Source organism: Diabrotica virgifera, chromosome 3 (assembly GCF_917563875.1).
Source record: "Diabrotica virgifera virgifera chromosome 3, PGI_DIABVI_V3a".
Lineage (NCBI taxonomy): Eukaryota > Metazoa > Arthropoda > Insecta > Coleoptera > Chrysomelidae > Diabrotica > Diabrotica virgifera.
The window spans coordinates 112,479,212-112,503,362 of NC_065445.1; the positions used below are offsets into that span (position 1 = coordinate 112,479,212).

Genomic DNA, 24,151 nt, shown 5'->3' on the forward strand with positions numbered 1-24,151 from the left:
TCCTATAGTATCTACAGTACTACAACCCCAAACATAATTGTGGCTATTAAAATCACCACCAATTTTAGATAGATAGATAGATAGACATTTATTGTTTTTAAAAACTACAGTTTTATAACAATGAGTTTAGTAAGTACAGAATATAACTAACAACTAGTCTAGAACATAAATAACTATTAACAAATTTAAACAAAAGTTAAGCGCTATCACTAACTGAAATGGAGAACTTGGTTTTTTTAATAAACACCAATGAAGGAGAAACTGAAGTACAGAATATAACTAACAACTAGTCTAGAACATAAGTAACTATTAACAAATTTAAACAAAAGTTAATCGCTATTACTAACTGAAATGGAGACTTGTTTTCTTAAATAAACACCAATGAAGGAGAAACTGAAGCTTATTCATTTAAAATTATAAAAGGCTTCTCTAGACTATTAAAAAACTTTTTCCATTCATTTAGAGTGATTTTAAGATTTGGTTTTACGTATATTGAATAAATGTTTAACTTTTTTCCGGATTGAATTTTAATTGATATGCTATTGCACATTATGTCATTAATTTGGTGAAAAGTAGGACTGTTGTAAAATTTTATTAATTTTTTCAAAAGGATGGCTACTCCACCATATCCATCATCTCTATCATTCCTAAAGACATTATAACCAGTAAAGTTAATAAAATTACTTTTTTTTAACCAAGTTTCTGATATTAATCCTATATCTATTTTATTGTCATACAAGAATTTTTCTAAATAACCCTTATTTGTTTTAATTGATCTCGCATTCCATTGAAGAAATGAAACGTTAGCCATCACGAGGTAATAATAATTGTGAAATATTGTTTTTTAATAATTCCAACGTTTTTTGATCTAAATTGTGATTAATTTGATTTAATGTTGCTGAAATAAAGTTTACTATTATTTCTCCTATATTATTTTGATTATCGTTTTGTGTTTGTGTTGTGTTAGAATAAATGGGATTATTAAAATTATAACAAGGCTGACTTTGTATTCTTGGTGTTTGCAAAATTTTTCTGCGTGCTTCCATTGTTTCTTTATCTACACTACTAGAATCAATACTACTTGATCTTTTTCGTTTAGATATTGTATATTTATTTGAAGTATTTTCTTGGTCTTTACTTACTGTTGAATAACATTTTTTATATTTATTATTAGCTTCATAATATGTTATATTTTCATTATTCATAACTTTTTTAATATATTCCTGTTTTTGTCTTTCTGTACAATCTGCTCCCTTGTCAGTAGCGCTGTGTTTTCCTTTGCACAATACACAAAGTAAATTGTTCGGATTGGAACAATTAGATTTGTTGTGTTCTTCGCCACATCTTTCACACCTATCTTTTCCTCTACATTGGGCACTTATATGCCCAAATCTCAAACACTTTAAACATTGGATTATTCTGGGTGTATAATTTTCCACCTCGTATATCATTTTTTCTATTATTACATTTTTTGGTATAGACTGACCTTTAAAAGTGACAATTACGGTTCCTGTTTTTACATAATTAGTATTACCATTATCTTGAATCACTTTCCGCATAATTCTTTTTACATGTAATACTTCGAATTTAATTCCAAATCTAGGTTTAATTAATGATAATAAATCATTATCTTCTATCTCTTTATCTACCAATTTTATAACACCTTTCTTTTGAGTAAAAAACGTTGGAATATATGCCTCATACTCTTTGCTTTTAAGAATTTGAGAATCAATTAATTTATTAGCACTAGCAAAATTATTTAGTTCTACCTTGATTTTATTTCTACCAACTACTGTAATTTGTGTGATATTATTTTCAATTTCAGGTACTGCACTTAAAATCAAACGGGCCGTGCCGATCCTGTGTAATCGACCAATGTTACCGTTTTTATTTTCTATGTGTACTATATAAGGTGCATTATCTCCAAATTGATATCTATGTTTTAATCTTAAATTTATTACTTTATTTAAATTTTGCTTACCTGACTTATCTGTTTGATTTAAATTTGTCAAAGTTTCATCGTTATTGCAACTAAATTTGTTACTTACCTCAATAGTACTACTTGTTTGGTTTTGTTTGTTTGTTACCTTATTATTTACTCTATTGTTATTTTTATTTAATTCCTCATATTCCATCATCCCATCTCCTTCCATTTCTACATAAAATTTACCTTTATCTGGAGGTTCGGGTGGTATACCTTCCATATTATTTGTTTTCTGAAATTTAACTTCTAGGCGCTAAATTTCACACTTTCTTACAGATCACTGGTTTAGTACTTCTTTATACTACTCGTAATACTCAAAAAGTTAAGAAAAAACCTTAAAAATTAATAATTTTTAGGAGAACTTCTAAATAAACTGCCTTTCAATTTGACGTTTATTTGACCAAACTTTTTGTTAAAACACCTAGTAATTTTTGATCATGCTACCAAATTTGTAATATAAATAAAAACTGAAAAAATAGTTAGTAATACACCTACCCACCTTTGAGATTTTAAAGATGATCAAACCAACACAATACATGACAAAACTATAAAAACAGTAATCACAACTCTACAGCCGACACAAGAAAGATACAACTGATAAATTGAAAATTGATATGTTGATATTAACTGAAAGGTTTGTTTGTAAAACCAAGACATAAATTATTGGAAGTGCATGAAACTTGCACGAATAGCGTAAACTTCGGGAAATCCCCGGTTGAACACCACAGAGGCGGATCATTTTATATTACAAATTAGACTTTTTGTATGATATGAATATTAGGCAATTCTTAATAACGAATAACAAACTCATATATAGTATAATCGTACTTTTTAAATTTTAAAATAAATTTATATGTAGATAAGGTCAAAAAATCACCAGATATTAAGCTTTTTAAAAAAGTTTTCACCATATCACCAAATGGGTTACAAAATCACCAAATCTGGTGAATTTTCACCAGACCTGGCAACCTTGGATTGTACCGTTTTAGAGAGAAAGAGATGCACAATCCTTCCAATTTAAAACTAACCAATGCGCTCCCGATATTTCTTGAATTACGATTGATTGACACGCGCTTCTATATACTTAACTCAATTTCGTAAAAATTTGGAGATTGTATACTTTTATTTATGGAGATTTATGTATTCTTTTTCTCATGATCATCTTTCAGTGCGTCACAGTTTTTCGATTTCTCTCTAACGCATTAAATTGTATGTGACAGAAAAAAAGGCACGTCTGTGAATACTTTGGTAATTATTCTAGTTTGGTGATTATTCTAGTTGTCGATAGATGGCGCCATAATCAAAAAAGAATTATTTATTAAATAAAATAATACTATTATCAATATAATCTGTACAATTTATAAGACTATACAAATGAAAGAAAATACCATTTTATAAATGCAATAAACACAATTGATTTGGTTTTATTCCAAATTGAAAATAAAATTTGACAACTGTCAGATTTAACTAAAATGTCACGTTAGAATAAATGTCATAAATGTGTATTATCACGGACTTACCTTTTTTTCTATAATTTGTGACGCACTGAAAAATGTTCATGAAAAGGAGAATATCAGCGCTGTCAGCGCAAATAGGTCATTAAAAGGATATATTAGTGTTTTTAGTAAATGTATTATTTATTATAATTTTTGTATCTTTGGATTTGTCTTCCTATACTTAACTCAATTTCGTAAAAATTTGGAGATTGTATACTTTTATTTATGGAGATTTATGTATCAGCGCTGTCAGCGCAAATAGGTCATTAAAAGGATATATTAGTGTTTTTAGTAAATGTATTATTTATTATAATTTTTGTATCTTTGGATTTGTCTTCCTTGGAATTAAGATAATAAAATATCCATTATAACATTTTTATACTTCACTTGATATATTTGTCACCGTGATGTGTAATTATATCCGAGACGTCACTTACGATTCATATTCTTTTTGTTTTTTTTTTAATTTTTGGTATCATTTTAATAAAAAAAATTTAAAAGTGGTAGGTAAGAAAGTTAGTTTAATATTTAAATAAAATACAAATAACCTGTTAGTATATCTATTTCGTTGAAATTATACAGGGTGTCCCGAAAAGATTGCTCATAAATTATACCACAGATTCTGGGGCCAAAAATAGGTTGATTTAACCTCACTTACCTATATACAATAGTGCACACAAAAAAAGTTACAGCCCTTTGAAGTTACAAAATGAAAATCGATTTTTTTTCATATATCGAAAACTCTTAGAGATTTTTCATTGAAAATGGACATGGGGCATTCCTATGACAGCAGCATCTTAACTAAAATTAAAGTAAAATTTGCGTACCCCATAAAAAATTTATGGGGGCTTTGTTTCCTTAAACCCCCCCAAACTTTTGTGTACGTTCCAATTTAATTATTATTGTGGCACCATTAGTTAAACACGCTGTTTTTAAAACTTTTTTGCCTCTTAGTACTTTTTCGATAAGCCAGTGTTTATCGACATATTTTGAATATTTATCGAATCCACCACATATGGTTAAGTACGATTATACAGGGTGAAACAAAAATAAAGGTCATAAATTAAATCACTTATTCTGGGACCAAAAATAGTTCGAATAAACCTAACTTACCTTAGTACAAATATGCACACAAAAAAAGTTATAGCCCTTTGAAGTTACAAAATGAAAATCTATTTTTTCGAATATATCGAAAACTATTAGAGATTTTTTATTGAAAATAGATATGTGGCATTCTTATGGCAGGAGCATCTTAAAGAAAAATTATAGTTAAATTTGTGCTCCCATAAAAATTTTATGGGGGTTTTGTTCCCTTAAATCCCCCCAAACTTTTCTGTACGTTCCAATTAAATTATTATTGTGGTACCATTAGTTAAACTCAATATTTTTAAAACTTTTTTGGCTCTTACTATTTTTTCGATAAGGTAGTTTTTATCGAGTTGCGGCTTCTTTTTTTAATGTTTACATAAAAATTTTATGGGGGTTTTGTACCTTTAAACCGCCCAAATGCTTGTGTACGCTCCAATTAATCTATTACTGCGATACCATTAGTTAAACAAAATGCTTTTAAAACTTTTTTACCTCTTTGTATTTTTTCGAGAAGGCAACTTTTATCGAGATATGACTTATTTTTTAATACGGTTCAAAATATACCCAAAAATGTAAATCGTACATAAATTTTCATATTATTACCAAGTCTCCATAATCATACTTATAGGTCTGGATCCCGCATATGAAAAAAAAAGTTGATTAATAGCAAGCTGAAAATTCGTTAATAGCTTAAGGGTGTCTAGTCGGACAAACTTTGATATATGGGAACACTGGAACAGGGGAAGTTTTAATTGTGGAACAGGTTCAAAATTTGGAGCGGTCAGACCACGAAAACGGCACATGTATTTTGTCCGACAGAACAGACTTAAACTCTCCGGACAGAGATTAAACTCTCATGCAAAAATCAGACTGTTATTTATCACCAAATGGGCGTTTTAATGAGTGGAACATGTAGAATATGTCAAATGACAGGAATTATGACAGGTGATAAATAGCAGTCTGATTTTTGCATGAGAGTTTAATGTCTGTTCGGAGAGTTTAAGTCTGTTCTGTCGGACAAAATAAATGTGCCGTTTTCGTGGTCTGACCGTTCCAAATTTTTAACCTGTTCCACAATTAAAACTGCCCCTGTTCTAGTGTTCCCATATATCAAAGTTTATCCGACTAGACACCCTTAAGCTATTAACAAATTTTCAGCTTGCTATTAATCAACTTTTTTTTCATACGCGGGATCCAGACCTATTAACCATATACAAATATGTGGTGGATTTGACAAATATTCAAAATATCTCGATAAAAACTGACTTTTCGAAAAAGTACTAAGAACCAAAAAAGTTTTAAAAATATTTTTTTTAAGTAATGGTACAACAATAATAATTTAATTGGAACGTATACAAAAGTTTGGTGGGGTTTAAAGGAACTAAACCCCCATAAAATTTTTATAGGGTGTCCAAATTTCACAATAATTTTTTCTTAAGATTCTACTGTCATAAGAATGCCAAATGTCCATTTTCAATAAAAAATCTTTAATAGTTTTCGATATATTGGAAAAAATCGATTTTCATTTTGTAACTTCAAAGGGTTGTAACTTTTTTTATATACACATTTGTACTAAGGTAAGTAGGTTCAATCAAACTATTTTTGGTTCCAGAATATGTGATTAAATTTATGACCTGTATTTTCGTTACACCCTGTAGAGACCTGTTAACAATCTGAAAATGTATTTATAATTTACATTTTTAGATATATTTTGAAAAAGAAGCCACATCTCGATAAAAGGTGACTTATCAAAAAAATACTAAGAGACAAAAAAGTTTTAAAAACACTGTGTTTAACTAATGGTACCACAATAATAGTTTAATTGTAACGTACACAAACATTTGGGGGGTTTAAAGGAACAAAACTCCCATAAAAATTTTATGTAAATATATTAAAAAAGAAGCCACATCTCGATAAAAACTCGCTTATCGAAAAAATACTAAGAGGTAAAAAAAGTTTTAAAAACGTTGTGTTTAACTAATGGTACCACAATAATGAATAAATTGGAACTTGCACAAAAGTTTGGGGGTGTTTAAGGGATCAAAACCCCCATAAAATTTTTATGGGGTGGACAAATCTCACTATAATTTTGTTTTAAGATGATCCTGCCATAAGAATGATAGATGTCCATTTTCAATAAAAAAACTTTAATAGTTTTCGATATGTAAAAAAAAACGATTTTCATTTTGTAACTTCAAAGGGCTATAACTTTTTTTATGAACACATTTATACTAAGGTAAGTTAGGTTCTATCGAATTATTTTTGGCTCCAGAATGTGTGGTATAATTTATGACCAATCTTTTCGGGACACCCTGTATAATAGAAGTATAACTTCTTGCGTGCGTACAAAGTACACACTTTTTTAATTTTTAAGAGTGTTCGTTGTTTAAAGTTATGTATTTCTTGTGGACCCTTTATAGTTTATTCGTTAAAGAAAAGTAAATATTTGTTATGAATTCTTTGTCGCCATAATAAAAAAACTGAAATGTTAACATTTGATAAAAATAATAAACTTAAAGATAAAACCCATAACTAAATTAAAATTCATGGTGACGTTTCAATTATTACTTTAATCATCGTCAGAATAATAAGTTTCTTGAGCGGATGCTTTAAAATAATTTTAAAGGAACAAACAATAATTAATGAAAACGTAAAAATGACATTGACAATCATTGGGTTAAGTCAATAATTTCAAACACGCCATGTCTTGTTGCGTGTTTAAGGGTGGCTTCAAAAGAAATATGGATAATGCCTTCTTGATGCTGAGTTCCGTTGGAGAACTTGCATGACCAATGATTGAGAAGTCCTTACGACTAATAGGGTGGTCAGAATCAGCCATATGTTGGAATACCGCTGAATTTGGAATTGTTCTTGATCGTCTTCCTAAGTGAGGAGTGATACCTAAGTGTTCGCAACATCTGACATTAAAGTGACGTCGAGTCTTCCCGACGTACGTAGCTGCACAGCTACTACATTTGAATTGGTATATAATGTTAGATGCGAGATCACTAGGAATCATGTCTTTCACATGGAAACGAGATCCTATTCTTTACAAAGTCGTGAAAGCAAATCTTAATTCTATAGAGGGAAATGCTTTTTTAATTTTTCTACGGATGTTGCGTCGGATTTGTAAGCTGTGGTAACCAGTATATGGAAGTTTGATATAGATCTTTTCTTTGATTTCTTCTACTTTGAAGATCTATATCAAACTTCCATATACTGGTTACCACAGCTTACAAATCCGACGCAACATCCGTAGAACAATTAAAAAAGCATTTCCCTCTATAGAATTAAGATTTGCTTTCACGACTTTGGAAAGAATAGGATCTCGTTTCCATGTGAAAGACATGATTCCTAGTGATCTCGCATCTAACATTATATACCAATTCAAATGTAGCTGTGCAGCTACGTACGTCGGGAAGACTCGACGTCACTTTAATGTCAGATGTTGCGAATACTTAGGTGTCACTCCTCACTTAGGAAGACGATCAAGAACAATTCCAAATTCAGCGGTATTCCAACATATGACTGATTCTGACCACTCTATTAGTCGTAAGGACTTCTCAATCATTGGTCATGCAAGTTCTCCAACGGAACTCAGCATCAAGGAGGCATTATCCATATTTCTTTTGAAGCCACCCTTAAACACGCAACAAGACATGGCGTGTTTGAAATTATTGACTTAACACAATTATTGTCAATGTCATCTTAACGTTTTCATTAATTATTGTTTGTTCCTTTAAAATTATTTTAAAGCATCCGCTCAAGAAACTTATTATTCTGACGATGATTAAAGTAATAATTGAAACGTCACCATGAATTTTAATTTAGTTATGGGTTTTATCTTTAAGTTTATTATTTTTATCAAGTTTAATGGTGTGTCCTTATCTACATATGTTAACATTTTACCAATTTATATTAAATAATGGTGAATTAAAATTAAGTCACATTTTATTATTTTTTACTTCGAGCTCTCACAATAAACATATTTTCAGAATTCAAATTCAAAATTTTACCAGAAAGATCATTTTGCCAAAAATTCAAAGTATATTACTAAATTTAGCTTTTCATCCTATTTCTAAATGCAAAATCCAATTTAAAAAAATTTAATGTACAGGGTGTTTTTTTGGGTCGGAACATTTTTCCAATATTTTTTAATCCATGCCTGGATTTTTTTAATTGTAAATAAATTAATTGATTAGACACCTTAAAGAATATTCGGTGTTAAATATAAATAAATATACAGTGTGGTTAAAAAGTTGTAAGTCGTATTTCAATTTTTTTTTTCTACTTCGAGCATTTGCAATTCGCATAATTTCAGAATTCAAATTTAAAATTTTACCAAAAAAATCATTTTGACGAAAATTTAAAGTATACTACTAAATTTAGTTTTTCATCCTCTTTTCAAATGCAAAATCTATTTTAATATAAAGGGTGTTATTTTTGGATCGGAATATTTTTAAAATATTTTTTAATACGGACCTGCATTTTTTACAATTGTAAATAAATTAGTTGATTGTACATCAATATTTGCGTGCCAAATATAAAACAAATATACATTGTGGTTAAAAAGTTATGAACCAAATAAGAAAATGGCAAAATAGGTAAAACACCCAGTATCTTTGTTATTAATGAAGTAAGACCCATTAAGTATGGTATTTTTGAGACCGCCTAAGTGTCCTCTTCCTACAGTTAACGTACGTTACTTTCCCACTGAAACACCCTGTATTATCAATAATATTAGGTTTGTTCTAGCATCAGTTTCAAACGGTTTGAAACCATCAGCGAATAGCGGACCAGCGCGAGTAGAAGGGATAGCACTGGTGACTGTATTATGTTCTGTCACTGACCAACTCTTTGATGAAGGTTTCTGATAGACGAAGCAACGAAACATTAAAAAGCCCAAAACCTAGGAATTTTGTGCAGTAAGATGAATCGTCATGGAACTTTTTGCATTCGATTCGAGAGAGTGTCAGGCAACTTTGTGAACTAAATTCATCTAGGGCAAAAAATTTTGTGCATAAGAAAATGCATTTTAAAAGTGCATCTCGAAGAGGTGAAAATGAAAAATTTAGAACTTGGGAAATATTAACGGAAATGAGTTGAATTTTTACTCTCGGGAGTTTTGGGGATCGCTGATCACGAATTTCATATCGGCGATGGTCTCCAAGGTACCTGGTGCTCACGGTGGAACTCGCCGCCTAGAATTTTATGTTATAATCATTAAAAATCAGTCAATATAAATTAGTCGGGGGTTTTTGGGGTCGCCGGCTACGAATTTAATGTTGGCGATGGCATCCAAGATACCTGGTGCCCAGGATGTAGCTCGTCGCCTAGAGTTTTTAGTTATAATTATCCAAAATCAGCCAAAAACTATTACCCTGGGCGTTTTGGTGGGCGCTGAGTACGAATTTCATGTCGGCGATGGTCTCCAAGGTACCTGGTGCCCAGTGTGGAACTCGTCGCCTGGAGTTTTATGTTATAATAATTAAAAATCAGTCAATATCCATTACACGGCGGTTTTTTGGGTCGCTGACTACGAATTTAATGTCGGCGGTAGTCTCCAAGATACCTGGTGCCTAAAGTGGAACTCGTCGCCATGAGTCGCCGTGGTAACAAGGGTTGGAACTCGTTGCCTAGCATTTTATGTTATAACCATTCAAAATCGGTCAATAACCATTACTCGGGGGGTTTTTGGAGTCGCTAAACACAATTTAATGTTGGCGGTGGTCTCCAAGGTACCTGGTTCCCAGGGTGCAACTCGTCGCCTGGAGTTTTATGTCATAATTATTCAAAATCAGTGAAAAACCATTAATCTGGGGGTTTTGGGGGTCGCTTACTCCGAATTTCATGTCGGCGATGATCTCTAAGTTACCTGGTGCCCAGGGTGAAACTCGTCGCCTGGAGTTTTATGTTGTAACCATTCAAAACCAGTCAATAGCCATTACTCGGGGGTTTTTGGGGTCTCTGAGTACGAATTTCATGTCGGCGATGGTCTCCAAAGTACCTGGTGCCTAGGGTGGAACTCATCGCCTGGAGTTTTATGTTATATTCATTCAAAATCAGTCAATATCCATTACATCGGTGTTTTGGGGGTCGCTTAATATATTTTTCATTAATAATTTTTCTTAAAACACTTTTAAAATTTTGTCGCTTTTAAAGCAGTTGTCGTTATATTTTGACACTAATGACATTTATGAAATTATACATATATGTAATTGGCATTTCAAGGGTAATTAGGTTATATCAGCGATTTTTTGTGTTTTCTGCAGTATTATTTTAATTTTTAGATTTCTAGTCTGCTTTTATATAAAAAACATTGGTTTTTAGAACTCTTTAACGACATATTAATATAATATAATGTTGATGGATTACCGTCGACCGCCGTTATGATCAACCAAAAAAGAAGATGTGTATGGTGATTTTTCTATTGACTTTCTTGGGTGTGAATCTGTCTTTTTATTTTACTGCTCCTGGTTTAAAAACAAAGCATAGTATATATGTGAATACCTCCAAGCTACAATCTTATGTAGTTCTGTTCTTTTAAAAAAATTTAATTAATTATAAAAAAAACGTCTAAAAAGTGATACCGTATTTAAAGCAAAGTAAGTTTTTAATGTTGGTGTTTTGAAAATGTCATATATTTTATACTTATTAGTTTTGTTAATTACAGAATAAATAATAATATTATAATATCAAGCTGTTTAAGATTGGTATTAAAGGAATTTTCATTATCTACAGTCTATAGCTGCGCTGTTTTATAATTTTGGTTTTCGAAATTGCGGAAGAGAGAAAGTATCCCGCACAAATCTTATGGAAATTAGGTCCCAGTGGATTTCATTCATACTTTGGGAAAATACTCTTTGAAGCATCCTGATAAAAAGTTCTCATGGGCACAACTCAATCGTATGAACGATTTTCAAGATATAGAGGCACAAACTCGGAAAATTATAAGATTTACTGGGCATTCCAATTCCCTGAGATACTGGTTATCTGGCAACATGTAGAAGTTTGGATCAAGGGAAAGTACTAGTAGTCTAGGATTTTTTCCTGGATATCCAATGGCGACCTTTACTTTGACCTTGACCTTCAACGGACGTAATCTTCTAGAGTTCCGATGGTTTTCTAGAATTACTCGAGGGTTTTTTGAGGTCGCTAAACACGAATATGTCACCAGAACCGACTCCCGGTGCACCTGGTTTCCAAGGTCAATGAAAGGCGCTCCTGGAGTTTCGAGGGTCTTTGGTACTACATTAATGCAAACGGATTACTTATAGGTTTTTGGGGTTGCTGAACACGAATACGTGATAAGCACAGACCAGCTAAGACAGGTTATCATCTGGAGTTAGAAGCCTAAGAGTAATCCATTTGATTCCTCCGAAACTCCAGAAGATAAAATTCATTTGCATCAACTAAATGCCGAAAACCATCGAATCTCTAGAAGATGACGTCCCTTGCAGTAGTCCTGGCCACCACGTCCTCCGGATGTCAATTCTGATGGCATATTCGTGTTTAGCGATCCCAAAAACCCATGAGAAATCTGTTTATATCAATTTAGTGCCGAAAACTATCGAAACTCTAGAAGATGACGTCCGTTGAAGGTCAAGGTCACAGTAAAGGTCGCCATTGGACAGCCAGGAAAAAATCCTAGACTACTAGTATTTTCCTTGATCCAAACTTCTACATGTTGCCAGATAACCAGTAACTCAGGGAATTGGAATACCCAGTAAATCTTATAATTTTCCGAGTTTGTGCCTCTATATCTTGAAAATCCTTCATACGATTGAGTAAGTAAATATATTTTTTCAAGTAAAACTTCAAGTAAGTAAATATATTTTTTTATTTTATTTTACTTTTTTATTAATTTTTTCATTATATTATACAAATAAATTGATTATGAATACGTGCAGTAACATTTAATTTAACACGTATTTTTTTAGAATATTTTATACCTACCTTGAAGACCATCTCCAACATGAAATTGATGCCCAACGACCCCTAAAACCTTCATAGTAATGGTTATTGACTGATTTTGTATGATTATACCATAAAACTCCAGGCGACGAGTTCCACCCTGGGCACCACGTACCTTGGAGACCATCACCGTCATGAAATTCATGTTCAGCGACTCCCAAAACTCCCCGAGTAATGGTTTTAAATGAATTGTAATAATTATAACATAAAACTCTAGACGACGAGTTCCACTTTGGGCACCAGGTACCTCGGAGACCATCGAACACATGAAATTATTGTTCAGGGACCCCCAAAATCCTCAGAGTAATGGTTATTGACTGATTTTGAACGATTATAACATAAAAATCCAGGCGACGAGTTCCACCCTGGGCACCAGGTACACAGGACACCATCGCCGTCATAAAATTCGTGCTCAGCGACCCCCAAAACCCCCCGCGTAATGGTTTTAAATGATTTGGAATAATTATAACATAATACTAAAGACGACGAGTTCCACCCTGGGCACCAGGTATCTTGGAGACCATCGACCACATGAAACTCTTGTTCAGCGTCCCCCAAAACCCTCAGAGTAATGGTTATTGACTGATTTTGAATGATTATAACAAAACTCCAGGCGATGAGTTCCACCCTGGGCACCAGGTATCTTGGAGACCATCGCCAACACTAAATTCGTGGCCGGCGGCCCCAAAGCCCCCGAGTAATGGATATTGACTGATTTTTAATGATTATAACGTAATACTCTAGGGGACGAGTTCCACCGTGGGCACCAGGTACCTTGGAGACCATCGCCGATATGAAATTCGTACTCAGCGATCCCCAAAACCCCTTGATTATAAAAATTCAACTCATTTCCGTCAATATTGCCCGAGTTCTAAATTTTTCATTTTCACCTTTTCGAGATGCACTTTTAAAATGCATTTTCTTATGTACAAAAATTTTTGACCTAGATGAATTTAGTTCACAAAGTTGCCTGACACTCTCTCTAATCGAATGCAAAAAGTTCCATGACGATTCATCTTACTGCACAAAATTCCTAGGTTTAATGCTTCGTTGCTTCGTCAATGACTAGTTTGACTGGTTGCTAGAACAAACCTAATGTAACAACAATATAATCTGATTTGCGTCTTACTAATTAAATTTTAATCTAATTCAAAACGTTTTATGGACTATATTCTGTCAATGTAAAACACTCACATGCCTATAATTAGTCATTTCTCACTCCCTGGCTCAACTAAGAACAAAAACCTTGTCACTGATAAAATCAGAAACAATTATATCAGAATTTCAAATTACCCTTAATAGTTCTCCACGTAATGAGAAATACGAAAATGTTTTCATGTTTCTTAGTATGAAAATATAATATCCATCGAGATTGTAATCGCCCGAAGACGGAAAATCCATATAACAGCTTTGCATTTGAGTGACAACTGACAGCACTTTTATACATGGATTATCTACTTACTCTTTCTCTACTTACATCAGCGACATTCTGAAGCAACTTACCTAAAAAAAAATTACACTTTTATAAAAAAAGAACTTTTTAAAATAAAATCGTTTCATTATTTTTATAGGACCCAATTAATTATAAACTATTTTGTTGTTTCAATTTCTGTCATAACAGAATTTTCTAATCGACTTTAAAATCGTATAAATCAAAGAAAATGTTTAATACACAACTTTATGGGAAATGTTGGAAATTATTTATTCATCAAAATATATTTCAACTATTTTCAATGGGAAATAAGCCACAATTTTACCAAAAAAATGATTTTATTAACGTTTCGACGCCCAAGTCTCGGGTGTCGTCAAAATAATACTAGATTACACAAAAATGTTGTTGCTTAGCAAAAAATTCTTCTAATAATTTATTTAATCTGACTCATTTATATCGGCAATTCAGACATGTATTATACATTTTGTGCATGGTTATGGCACACGAAATGCAAGAGGAGAAAAATTATATAACTTCTTAGAACAACAAAATTTATATGCCATGAACACATATTTCAAAAAACAAGCAAACCGAAAATGGACGTGCATATCTCCCGATAAAAAGACGAAAAACGAGATCTATTACTTCTTATGTGGGAACAAAGACATTTTTGAAGACATAACTGCTCTCAATAAATTCACAACTGGCAGCGATCATCGTCTTTTAAGAGCAAGGGTTGTTTTTAAACAGACCAAAACCCGTAGAAACCGGCCACATAATAATTGTAATCAGATAGATCAAACTAAAATCCGACAGAAGAGAGATGAGTACAGAGAAGTCTTAAGAGAAGAATTTGTAGAATATTATCAACAAGAAAATACCGACATGAACACAATTAATAGAGAAATGCAACGAAAGCTCTTGAAAGCAGAAACTGTGGCTAAGAAAACGAAAAGTAAAGAAGACAAAATAAGCGTTGGAACAAAACGGTGGATGGAAAAGAGACGCTTATTTCTAAGCGAAGGAAAGCGAAACACCGACGGTTTCAAAGAATTGAATAAACAAATAAAGAAGGGAGTAAAGGAAGACTTAAGAATCTACAATGAAAACAAGGTAGAAAAAATTATAGAAAAGAACCGAGGCCTAAAATGCTTAAGACCAAACATAGGAAAGCCTCTAATAATCTCATTAAAAGATAAAGATGGAAAAGAAACAAGAGAAAAGAACAAAATCCTAAAAGTTACACAAACATTTTACCGTGATTTATATTCCTCAAACAAAGACCCAAATAACACTGCAAAGGAAAATCTTAAGAAAAAGATAATAAACGTCAACTCAGAAGTACTCCCTAATATAGAATCCTTCGAAATAAAACAAGCTATGGCACAACTAAAGAACAATAAGGCTCCAGGCCCAGATGGAATACTTGCCGAAATGTTAAAGGAGGGGAGTGAAATTATTCTCGAAGAATTAAAAAATCTTTTCAACGAATGCCTTCACAAAGGGGATGTCCCAGATGATTGGAAAGAAAGTTTGACAATAATTCTCTTCAAAAAAGGAGACAGGGGAGATCTGAAGAATTATAGGCCAATTTCCCTGCTGTCCCAAATGTACAAACTGTTTATGAGAGTAACAACTAATAGGTTATCGTTGAAGCTTGATAGCTATCAACCAGTAGAGCAGGCAGGATTCCGAAAGGGTTTCAGTATATCGGATCATCTTCTTACAGTCAAAACGCTAATAGAAAAAGCCAATGAATATCACTTGAACTTATACATTGGCTTCGTTGATTATGAAAAGGCATTCGACTCCATAGAACTTTGGGCAATAGAGCGAGCTATGAACAACTGCAGGATAGATTCTCGATACAGAATGCTCATACATAATATTTATAAGAAAGCTACAATGAGAATACAAATAGATGAGAAAACCAAAGCTATACCAATTAACAGAGGAGTTCGCCAGGGAGACGTTATTTCACCAAAGCTGTTCACACTGGGACTTGAAGACGTGTTCAAAGACATTAACTGGGTAGATAAAGGAATAAATGTTAATGGAAGAAAACTGAGTCATTTGAGATATGCTGACGACATTGTAATATTCGCTACAAGTTTCGAAGAATTACAGACCATGATGACGCAACTATTTCAAGCTTCGGAAAAAGTAGGTCTTAAGATGAACTTGGAAAAAACAAAAATAATGACGAATACACCGAACATTTCAAAAATAACGTTAAAAGACATAGATTTACACACAGTAAGCGAATACATCTACCTGGGACAGATAATGAAAGTTAACAAAGAAAATCAAACTGCCGAAATTACCAGAAGAATAAGGTTAGCGTGGGCAGGATTTGGAAAACTGAGTTGGATCTTGAAAAACACTAAAATAGAACAATATTTGAGAACCAGAGTTTACGATCAGTGTATCCTTCCTATACCTACGTATGGGTCACAGACGTGGACACTCACCAAGGCCAATATGTATAAAATAGTAAAGGCACAGAGAGCGATGGAAAGATCAATGCTCGGGGTGAGGCTCATAGACAAAAAAACAAATACATGGATTACAAGCAAGACCAAAGTAAAAGACGCAGGAGAACATGTTGCCAAATTAAAATGGAGCTTCGCAGGACACAATGCCCGACTGAAGGATAAAATATGGAATCACGAAATAGAACAATGGAGACCGTGGTTAGGAAAAAGAAGTAGAGGAAGGCCACAAATGAGATGGAGGACGCAACTGGAAACAGGTGGCGCAAAATAGACAGCACTGGATTGAATTGGGGGAGGCCTATGTCCAAAGTTGGATTACTGAAGGCTGAAGAAGAAGAATTATACATTTTAAAGTAGAAGACTTTAAAATGATATTGCCAATATTGATGAGTTACGTTCCTGGGACGACTTTACTAAAAGATAGTTTATTCGATTACATGAAATCAATCCCAACTCAAGAATATCTGCCACAAAAAATCATAGCATGTGATCTTTCTTTAAAGAGACAATCAAATGCAACGGTGGCAGTGAAATTCTCGCGCTAGAGATTCCATAGTAAATATCTAACGCAAGAATTTTACTGCCACCGTTGCATTTGTTTGTCTTTTTAAAGACAGATCACATGCTATGATTTTTTTTTTGGCGGATATTCTTGAGTTAAGGTTGATTTCATGTAATCGAATGAACTATCTTTTAGTAAAGTCGTCCCAGGAACGCAACTCATCAATATTGGCAATATCATTTTAAAGTCTTCTACTTTAAAATGTATAATACATGTCTGAACTGCCGATATAAATGAGTCAGATTAAATAAATTATTAGAAGAATTTTTTGCTAAGCAACAACATTTTTGTTTAATCTAGTATTATTTTGTATTTTGACAACGACACCCGACTTGGGCGTCGAAACGTTAATAAAATCATTTTTTTGGTAAAATTGTGGCTTATTTCCCATTGAAAATAGTTGATTATAAAAATGCCACAAGAAAATAGCTTCAACAATATATTTCATAAAATTATATATCTATTTCCTATAGGGGAGTGCAATTAGAACGAGAAGATACAATGTTTCGGAAAAAATCAAACAAGGTTATATTTTTCTAAAACTTTTTTTGTTAGTTTATAAATATGTTAAAGTAAAAAGTTCTACTCACAAATTTCGCCGCTAATTGTTTATTAATTGTTTAAACAATAACAATTGTTTTGTATAAATAATGTTAAGAATATGGGTGAATTCAACATTTTATTTTGATAAAAAAATGTTTTTATTTTAGTTTTGATTATGCTGAACCCGAATCAGACATTACAATTTGCAAATTCAAAATGGCGGATTCAAAATGGCGGATTTTTTCCTAAAATTCCTTAAAAAGCAGTTGTAAAATCCGAATTTTTTTTATAAAACGTGTTTGTTTACATATATGTGGATATTTTTGAGAGGTTGCTGAACCTGAATCAAATTTTGATAATTTAAATTATAAAATGGCAGATCCAAAATGGCGGATAACTTAAAAAATAGTTGTAAAATCATAATTTCTTTACAAAATGTATTTATTTCTACATATATTTATTTTTGAGAGCTTTGATAAACCTAACTTAAATGTTAACATTATAAACTATAAAATGGCGGATCCAAAATGCGGATTTTCTAAAAAGAACATAAAAAAGAACATTTTTCTAAAACATTTATTGTCTTTATTTTTAACAGGTTGTTGAATCTGAATTAAAGATTAAAAATTTAAATTTCAAAATGGCGGATCCAAAATGGCGGATATTTAAATGAAAAACAAGTAGAATCCAATCAAACAAATATGGAATTTCATTCTTAAAAAAAAGATAAACAAATAATTTTCACAAAAATATTAAAAATTAAAATGTATTAGAAAGAAAGAACCAATTATTCAAAATCTATCTCTTCAATATTCAAAAAATTGTTGCAATGGAATCATAAATAAAAAGTTATTCTTAGTAAAAAGCTCTGCATATTCTAAAACTTTAAATGCAATCATAAAATATCAATTTTTTACAAGATATGTCAATAAATAAAAATTTCAGTTAGGAGTAAAATACCTATATTTTTCATAATACTGAAAATTGTTATTATGGAAAGTTGTTCAGAATTAAAAACGATGTGTCAATATGCAATTACACTTTTATGCAATTTTTTTACATAATACCTCGTATAATATTGATAAAATATAATATTTTATATTTGCATATTAAGTGTTAGACCATGCACAGCTATTTATGACGAATAACTTTCTTCATAAAATTAATAATAAATCAGTTATCATAAATAATAAGTGAAAATTTAATGATGTTTGGTATAATTAATTTGAAACAATATTAAAAAAAACAAATTTTCGATTAGAAGGATATAATTACATATTGGAACATAGTTTTTAATTCCAAACAACTTTTCTTTCTAAATTTTTCGATATTGTGAAATATAAAGGTACTTTACTCTTGAGTGAAATTCATATTTTTTGACATACCTCGTACAAAATTAACAAAATTTGATATTTAATGGTTGCATCTTATGTTATATACGATGCAGAGTATTTTATAAAGAATAACTTTTTTTCGTAAAACTGATATTAAAAAAGTTATCAATAGGTTCCAAGTTACGCAGACATACTGTATAAGAGCTAAAAAAAAATTTTTTTGTTGAACATTTATTATTTTTGAAGCTTATTATTAAATTAATTTTAGGTAAGTTTTACAGAAAAAAGTTTTGATCACTCTGTATATACATTTTTTCAGCTGGTAATTTTCGGTTTTTGTATTACATTTTTGTTATCTTTCTTAGTTTTCTCAAAAAGAAATTGTTTATTTCATTTTTAATCTAAAATAATTCAGTGTTTTTTAAAGATTACATCCTAGGCTTTAAAAAAATATTAAAAAAATTGTATTAAATTTATTCAAACTTGAGTAATACCGTCTTAAAGTGGTGGGAATTCTGTAGAACTACTAAGTTTTCAAAAATTACATTTTTTGAGACAGCGTATTATTTGAATTAAATTTTTAAGATTTTTTTTTTATGAAACATCGTTTAGTAAGATGATTGAGAGGTAAGTTGTGCAAATTTGAGAGCTTTGTAAGTAAAATTGTATTAGTTACACATTTTTAAATCATTTTTAAACAAAATTCATGTAAGTCTCACTTTCCGCCCACACCGTACTTATGTCCATAAATTTTATTTCTTTTTATTACAACCATAAGATAGCTTATTTTATCATCTTTCATGTCCAATTTGTAAAATTTCTTTTGATCCATTAGTTAAAGAATTACATTTAAAAAACTCAACCGTGCCCTTCTTCCAACGCTAGTTTACATTGCGCCAATGTGTGTGAGAAGGGTGACTTTAGCGTTATAAATAAAAAATTACAGAAGCTAGAGATTTAATTTTAGAAAAATCTTTATATAAGGTTTTTTTTGTAAATATTTCTGAATTTTTCAATGGTCAAGTCAGTTTTTTTCTAAAAATTATATTTTTGGAGTTATTTAAAAAACATCTAACTTCGCTGTTCATTTGTTTAATAAAAAATGAAGCACCCACTTCTCGAGTAGAACTTTTTGATATGTTGTTTATTAAACATTTCTTAATGAAATTACAAAAAGTTTTATCTTGTTTGATTTTTTCCGAAGTGAAAATCTAAATGCACTCCCCTACTACTTGGTTTTCAAATTTAATTTGGGATTCCATAAGCATTGGAACTAATAAAGCATTCGGTTGGAGATTGCGCATTCTTTCCATTTCTCCAATAACTTCTTCATTACAGGGTGTCTTTGTTAAGAGTCTTGAACATTCTAGTTCTTCAATTCGCAGACCCTCAAAGGAAGGCACTTTAAGTGCAACATACGCCTGTCCCTTGGCAAAGAGCTTTTTACCGAGATAGACAATAGCATAATCCACGGTACAGCCTTGTATTTTATGTACTGTGCATGCAAAACACAGTATTAACTTTTTTATTTTTTATCTGAGAAAGTTTAGTAAATAAGAATTTTGTAGGTTTTTACAAGATATAAGTCTATTAATATTAAATCTTTTTAAAATACGCAGTCGCAAAAAGAGGTGACTTTGAAAGGGTTGGTAAAGGTGGTTTTTGCATGTTATTACAATTTTTAATTGTCAATCGCTCACCCAATTTTTGCCCAAGAAAATCTTTTTGAAAGCCAGGTTCTTGGTAATTAAATAGAGGCTACAATTTCATATTTAAACATTTTTTCATATATCAAAAACTACAAAAATTCGTTATTCGCTTTTAACTCCGTTTTTTTAAAACTAATCATTCAAAGCCGGTCAAACTTCTAGAACCTATTAATAATACATAAATAAATACTACTACCAAATAATGTCAATCACTGATTTTAATTAGGGTGGTGATTAGGAGGTTGCTTCCGAACACTTTTTCGCTGAAAAAAATAGGGGATGACATTCTTTTCATTATAGTTCACTTAATTTTTGAGCTAGAGACTTTTTTATTTCTAGAGATAGATATTTTTAAATACTTTAATTAGTTTGAACAAAATATCCTCGAAAAATGCATAGTTTTCCCGTCTTTTGACTTTGAAACTACAATATTTAGCATTTATTGGCGAAGAAGAGCCAACATATAATAAAGTGTAGCTCGATTACTATTAATCTTAAAGAAAATTAAAAACAAAACGGTTTTGTTTATTTTTTTAAAAGGTACATTTTTGTTAAGTAAAGTTGTTTTGATAAAACGAAAACTTTTGGAGTTATTAGCAGAAAACTTATTAAAAACATTGATTTTTTCGATATAAAACTAACACTTTCGATAGCGAATAAATCGAAAACTATTAATTTTATCAAAAAAATGTACAGAACGGTTGCAACCACCCCCATGGTAAAAGCGCCTTTTGGTATCATTTAGATTTTGATCCTTGGACTATCCACTATTTATCCTCAAATTTTCAAGCAAATCGATCAATTCTGTAAAAATTGCGATGTTTTGTCCTATTTTAAGCTTCATTACTTGGACTATGTGCTTTTTTTTAATTTTTAAATTTATTGCAATCAATTCATTTATGCTGGTAAAACTTTTACACTAACTATTTTGGATTGCTTGCACAGCAAGGGAGTGATAGTCAGCGGAAATTACTGTGAAAAAACAATAATACTATTTTTATACATTTTTACTTTTTCATGTATTAAGAATAGACAAGTGCTCGAAAATACTAAAAAAATCAAGACTACTATGCTTTTTCTCATGAGGATCTTTCAGTGCGTCACAGTTTTTCGATTTCTTTCTAACGCTTTAAATTGTATGTGACAGAAAAAAAAACGCACGTCGGTGATTACATTTCGTCGGTGACATTTATAACATTTATTCTAGTTGTCAATAGATGGCGCCATAATCGAAAATAAAATAATTTGAGAATTATATAATAATATATCTACGAATATAATCTGAACAATTTATAAGACTATACAAATAAAAGAAAATACCATTTTATAAATGCAATAAACACAATTGATTTGTTTTTTTTTGCCAAATTGCAAATAAAATGTGACAACTGTCAGATTTAACTAAAATGTCATGTCACTAAAATGTATATTATCACGGACTTATCTTTTTTTCTATCATTTGTGACGCACTGAAAAATGCTCATGAAAATAAGCATATACAAAAAATGTAATATGTAAACAAATCTATTTAGTTTTCATTTCTCTTTCGATATTACGTTATTTAAAAAACTTAATTTTCAGAATGGCAATCTACGAGGCAAGCACAGCATTGGGTACCGTAATAGGAACTGCAATAAGCTCTTATATATTTTATGCAACAAATTATACGACAGTCTTTGCCTTGGCAGCCGGTAGCACTCTATTAGGAATTCTTTATACGGTTTTCTTTATACCGGAGTCCTTACAAGAGGCTGATAAGGTAAATATGAACAGCAGATGAAAAATCTCGGAGAACTGTTCGCGTATGTTTCTTTATTGTTTATATTACATTTAATATTTCATTAAAAATATATATTACATTTTCTATAATAGATTAGTATATAATATTATATAGCCCAGTAAATGACCGTTTTGGAGTGTAATTTTCAGGATTAACTGTTCCGAATTGCATGAAAATTTGGATTTAGGATCTACGTACCTTCTACTTCAAAGTTGGTGTCAAAAAACGTGCATTTAAAATGGTAAAATGGTAAAAAAAACGTCCGGATATGAATACATTGCTCTATCGAGTTTTTTATCGAAAGAGTTTTTTAGAGTTTTTTGTACAATAACTTTTGCTCTATAGAGTTATTTAACTAAATCAATAATTTTGAGTTATTTGCGATTTAAAATATTTATTATTTTTCAACGAAAAAACCACGTTTTCTGTGGGTTTTTCGCAAATAATTCAAAAAGTAAGTATTTTATCGAAAATAATATTCTAATAAAAAATGTAGCATATAAAAAATAAAAAAAAATTGCATTCGTGAAGGCTATGGATCCAGCAAAGTTGTAGCTCATGAAAAATATGTTCTTATTCGTCAAATTACAAATCGAAAATTTCAACGTGAAATAACCAAAAAAATGAAGCACTTCAGGGAAAGCCCATACAAATTTGTTTAAAGTCTTAAAGAGAAGCTTTATTTTTATTTTTTTATAAAATTATTTAGCATCAAAACTAAGCGAGTTACGCTTAATATAGTTGGCCCTTTTTTTTTGTAAAAGAAAAATCGTGAAATTTCCCCTAATTTAGCACCCTAAATGAAATTAATCGTTACCGCTTTACCGTTTACTTTATATAATATGTATTGTTTATACATTTTATTACTTCGAAGTGCTTATTAGTAAAAAAATAGGATTTATATTTAAAACAATTGTAAAATTTTGGAAATATGCATTTTTTTTTCAAAATAACCTACAAAGTGTTAGTGATACGAAAAATATCAAAGAGTAAAAGATGTAGGTTTTGCTTTTGTAAATATTTTGGTAATATTTTGTTTTTCTACAGGGGAAAAATTGGTTAAGATATGGCTGTTTAAAATTTGCATACACTCGTGATTGGAGACTCGTTCAATCCCTTTTAACTACAACCCTATCAAAAATAAACACTTTCATCCGGTGAAATTTACAGATCATAAATACTTATACATACTTATATATATATATATATATATATATATATATATATATATATATATATCAAACAAATGAAATAGAGAATGTGGAAAAATCCCCTTACGAATAACTCACACATCCACTATTTCTGGCTGGGAAAAATTTTTCGAATAGAATCAAAGATCCAAACACCAGTTCTTAGAAATGTGTTTCGCCCTCTATATATTTTTAAAATAGTGGATGTGTGAGTTATTCGTAAGGGGATTTTTCCACATTCTCTATTTCATTTGTTTGATTTCGTACGAGTGGTCGTTAAACCAGTACCTGTGGATCTTTTGATCACTGAGTGTGTTTCAAAGATCTACATCTTTTGTTTTTTCATAAACATTATCTTACTTACTCTAAAGTAATTAGGGAATTAAAACTTGAGACTGTCATTTTCAGGTTGGGCGTAGATTTACGCTCCTGTTATGTCTATGTCTCGGATGTTGTTTTTTGATGGAATGTGTCTAAAGATATTCAACCTCTCATCTTTACCGACGAGCCCACGGAGGTTGAAGAGGGCGAAACACATTTCTAAGAACTGGTGTTTGGATCTT

At 31.1% G+C, this 24,151-nt stretch overlaps 1 protein-coding gene across 5 annotated transcripts in view; it reads left to right on the plus strand.

Annotated features, from left to right (window-relative positions):
- Positions 1-24,151, plus strand: part of LOC126882041 (proton-coupled folate transporter-like) — a 174,077-nt gene that overhangs the window by 119,749 nt on the left and 30,177 nt on the right. For all 5 annotated transcript variants that reach the window (XM_050646843.1, XM_050646840.1, XM_050646839.1 and 2 more), the window contains one exon: positions 22,200-22,377. In XM_050646843.1, the coding sequence (XP_050502800.1) occupies positions 22,200-22,377 (178 nt within the window). The remainder of the gene's footprint in view (positions 1-22,199; positions 22,378-24,151) is intronic.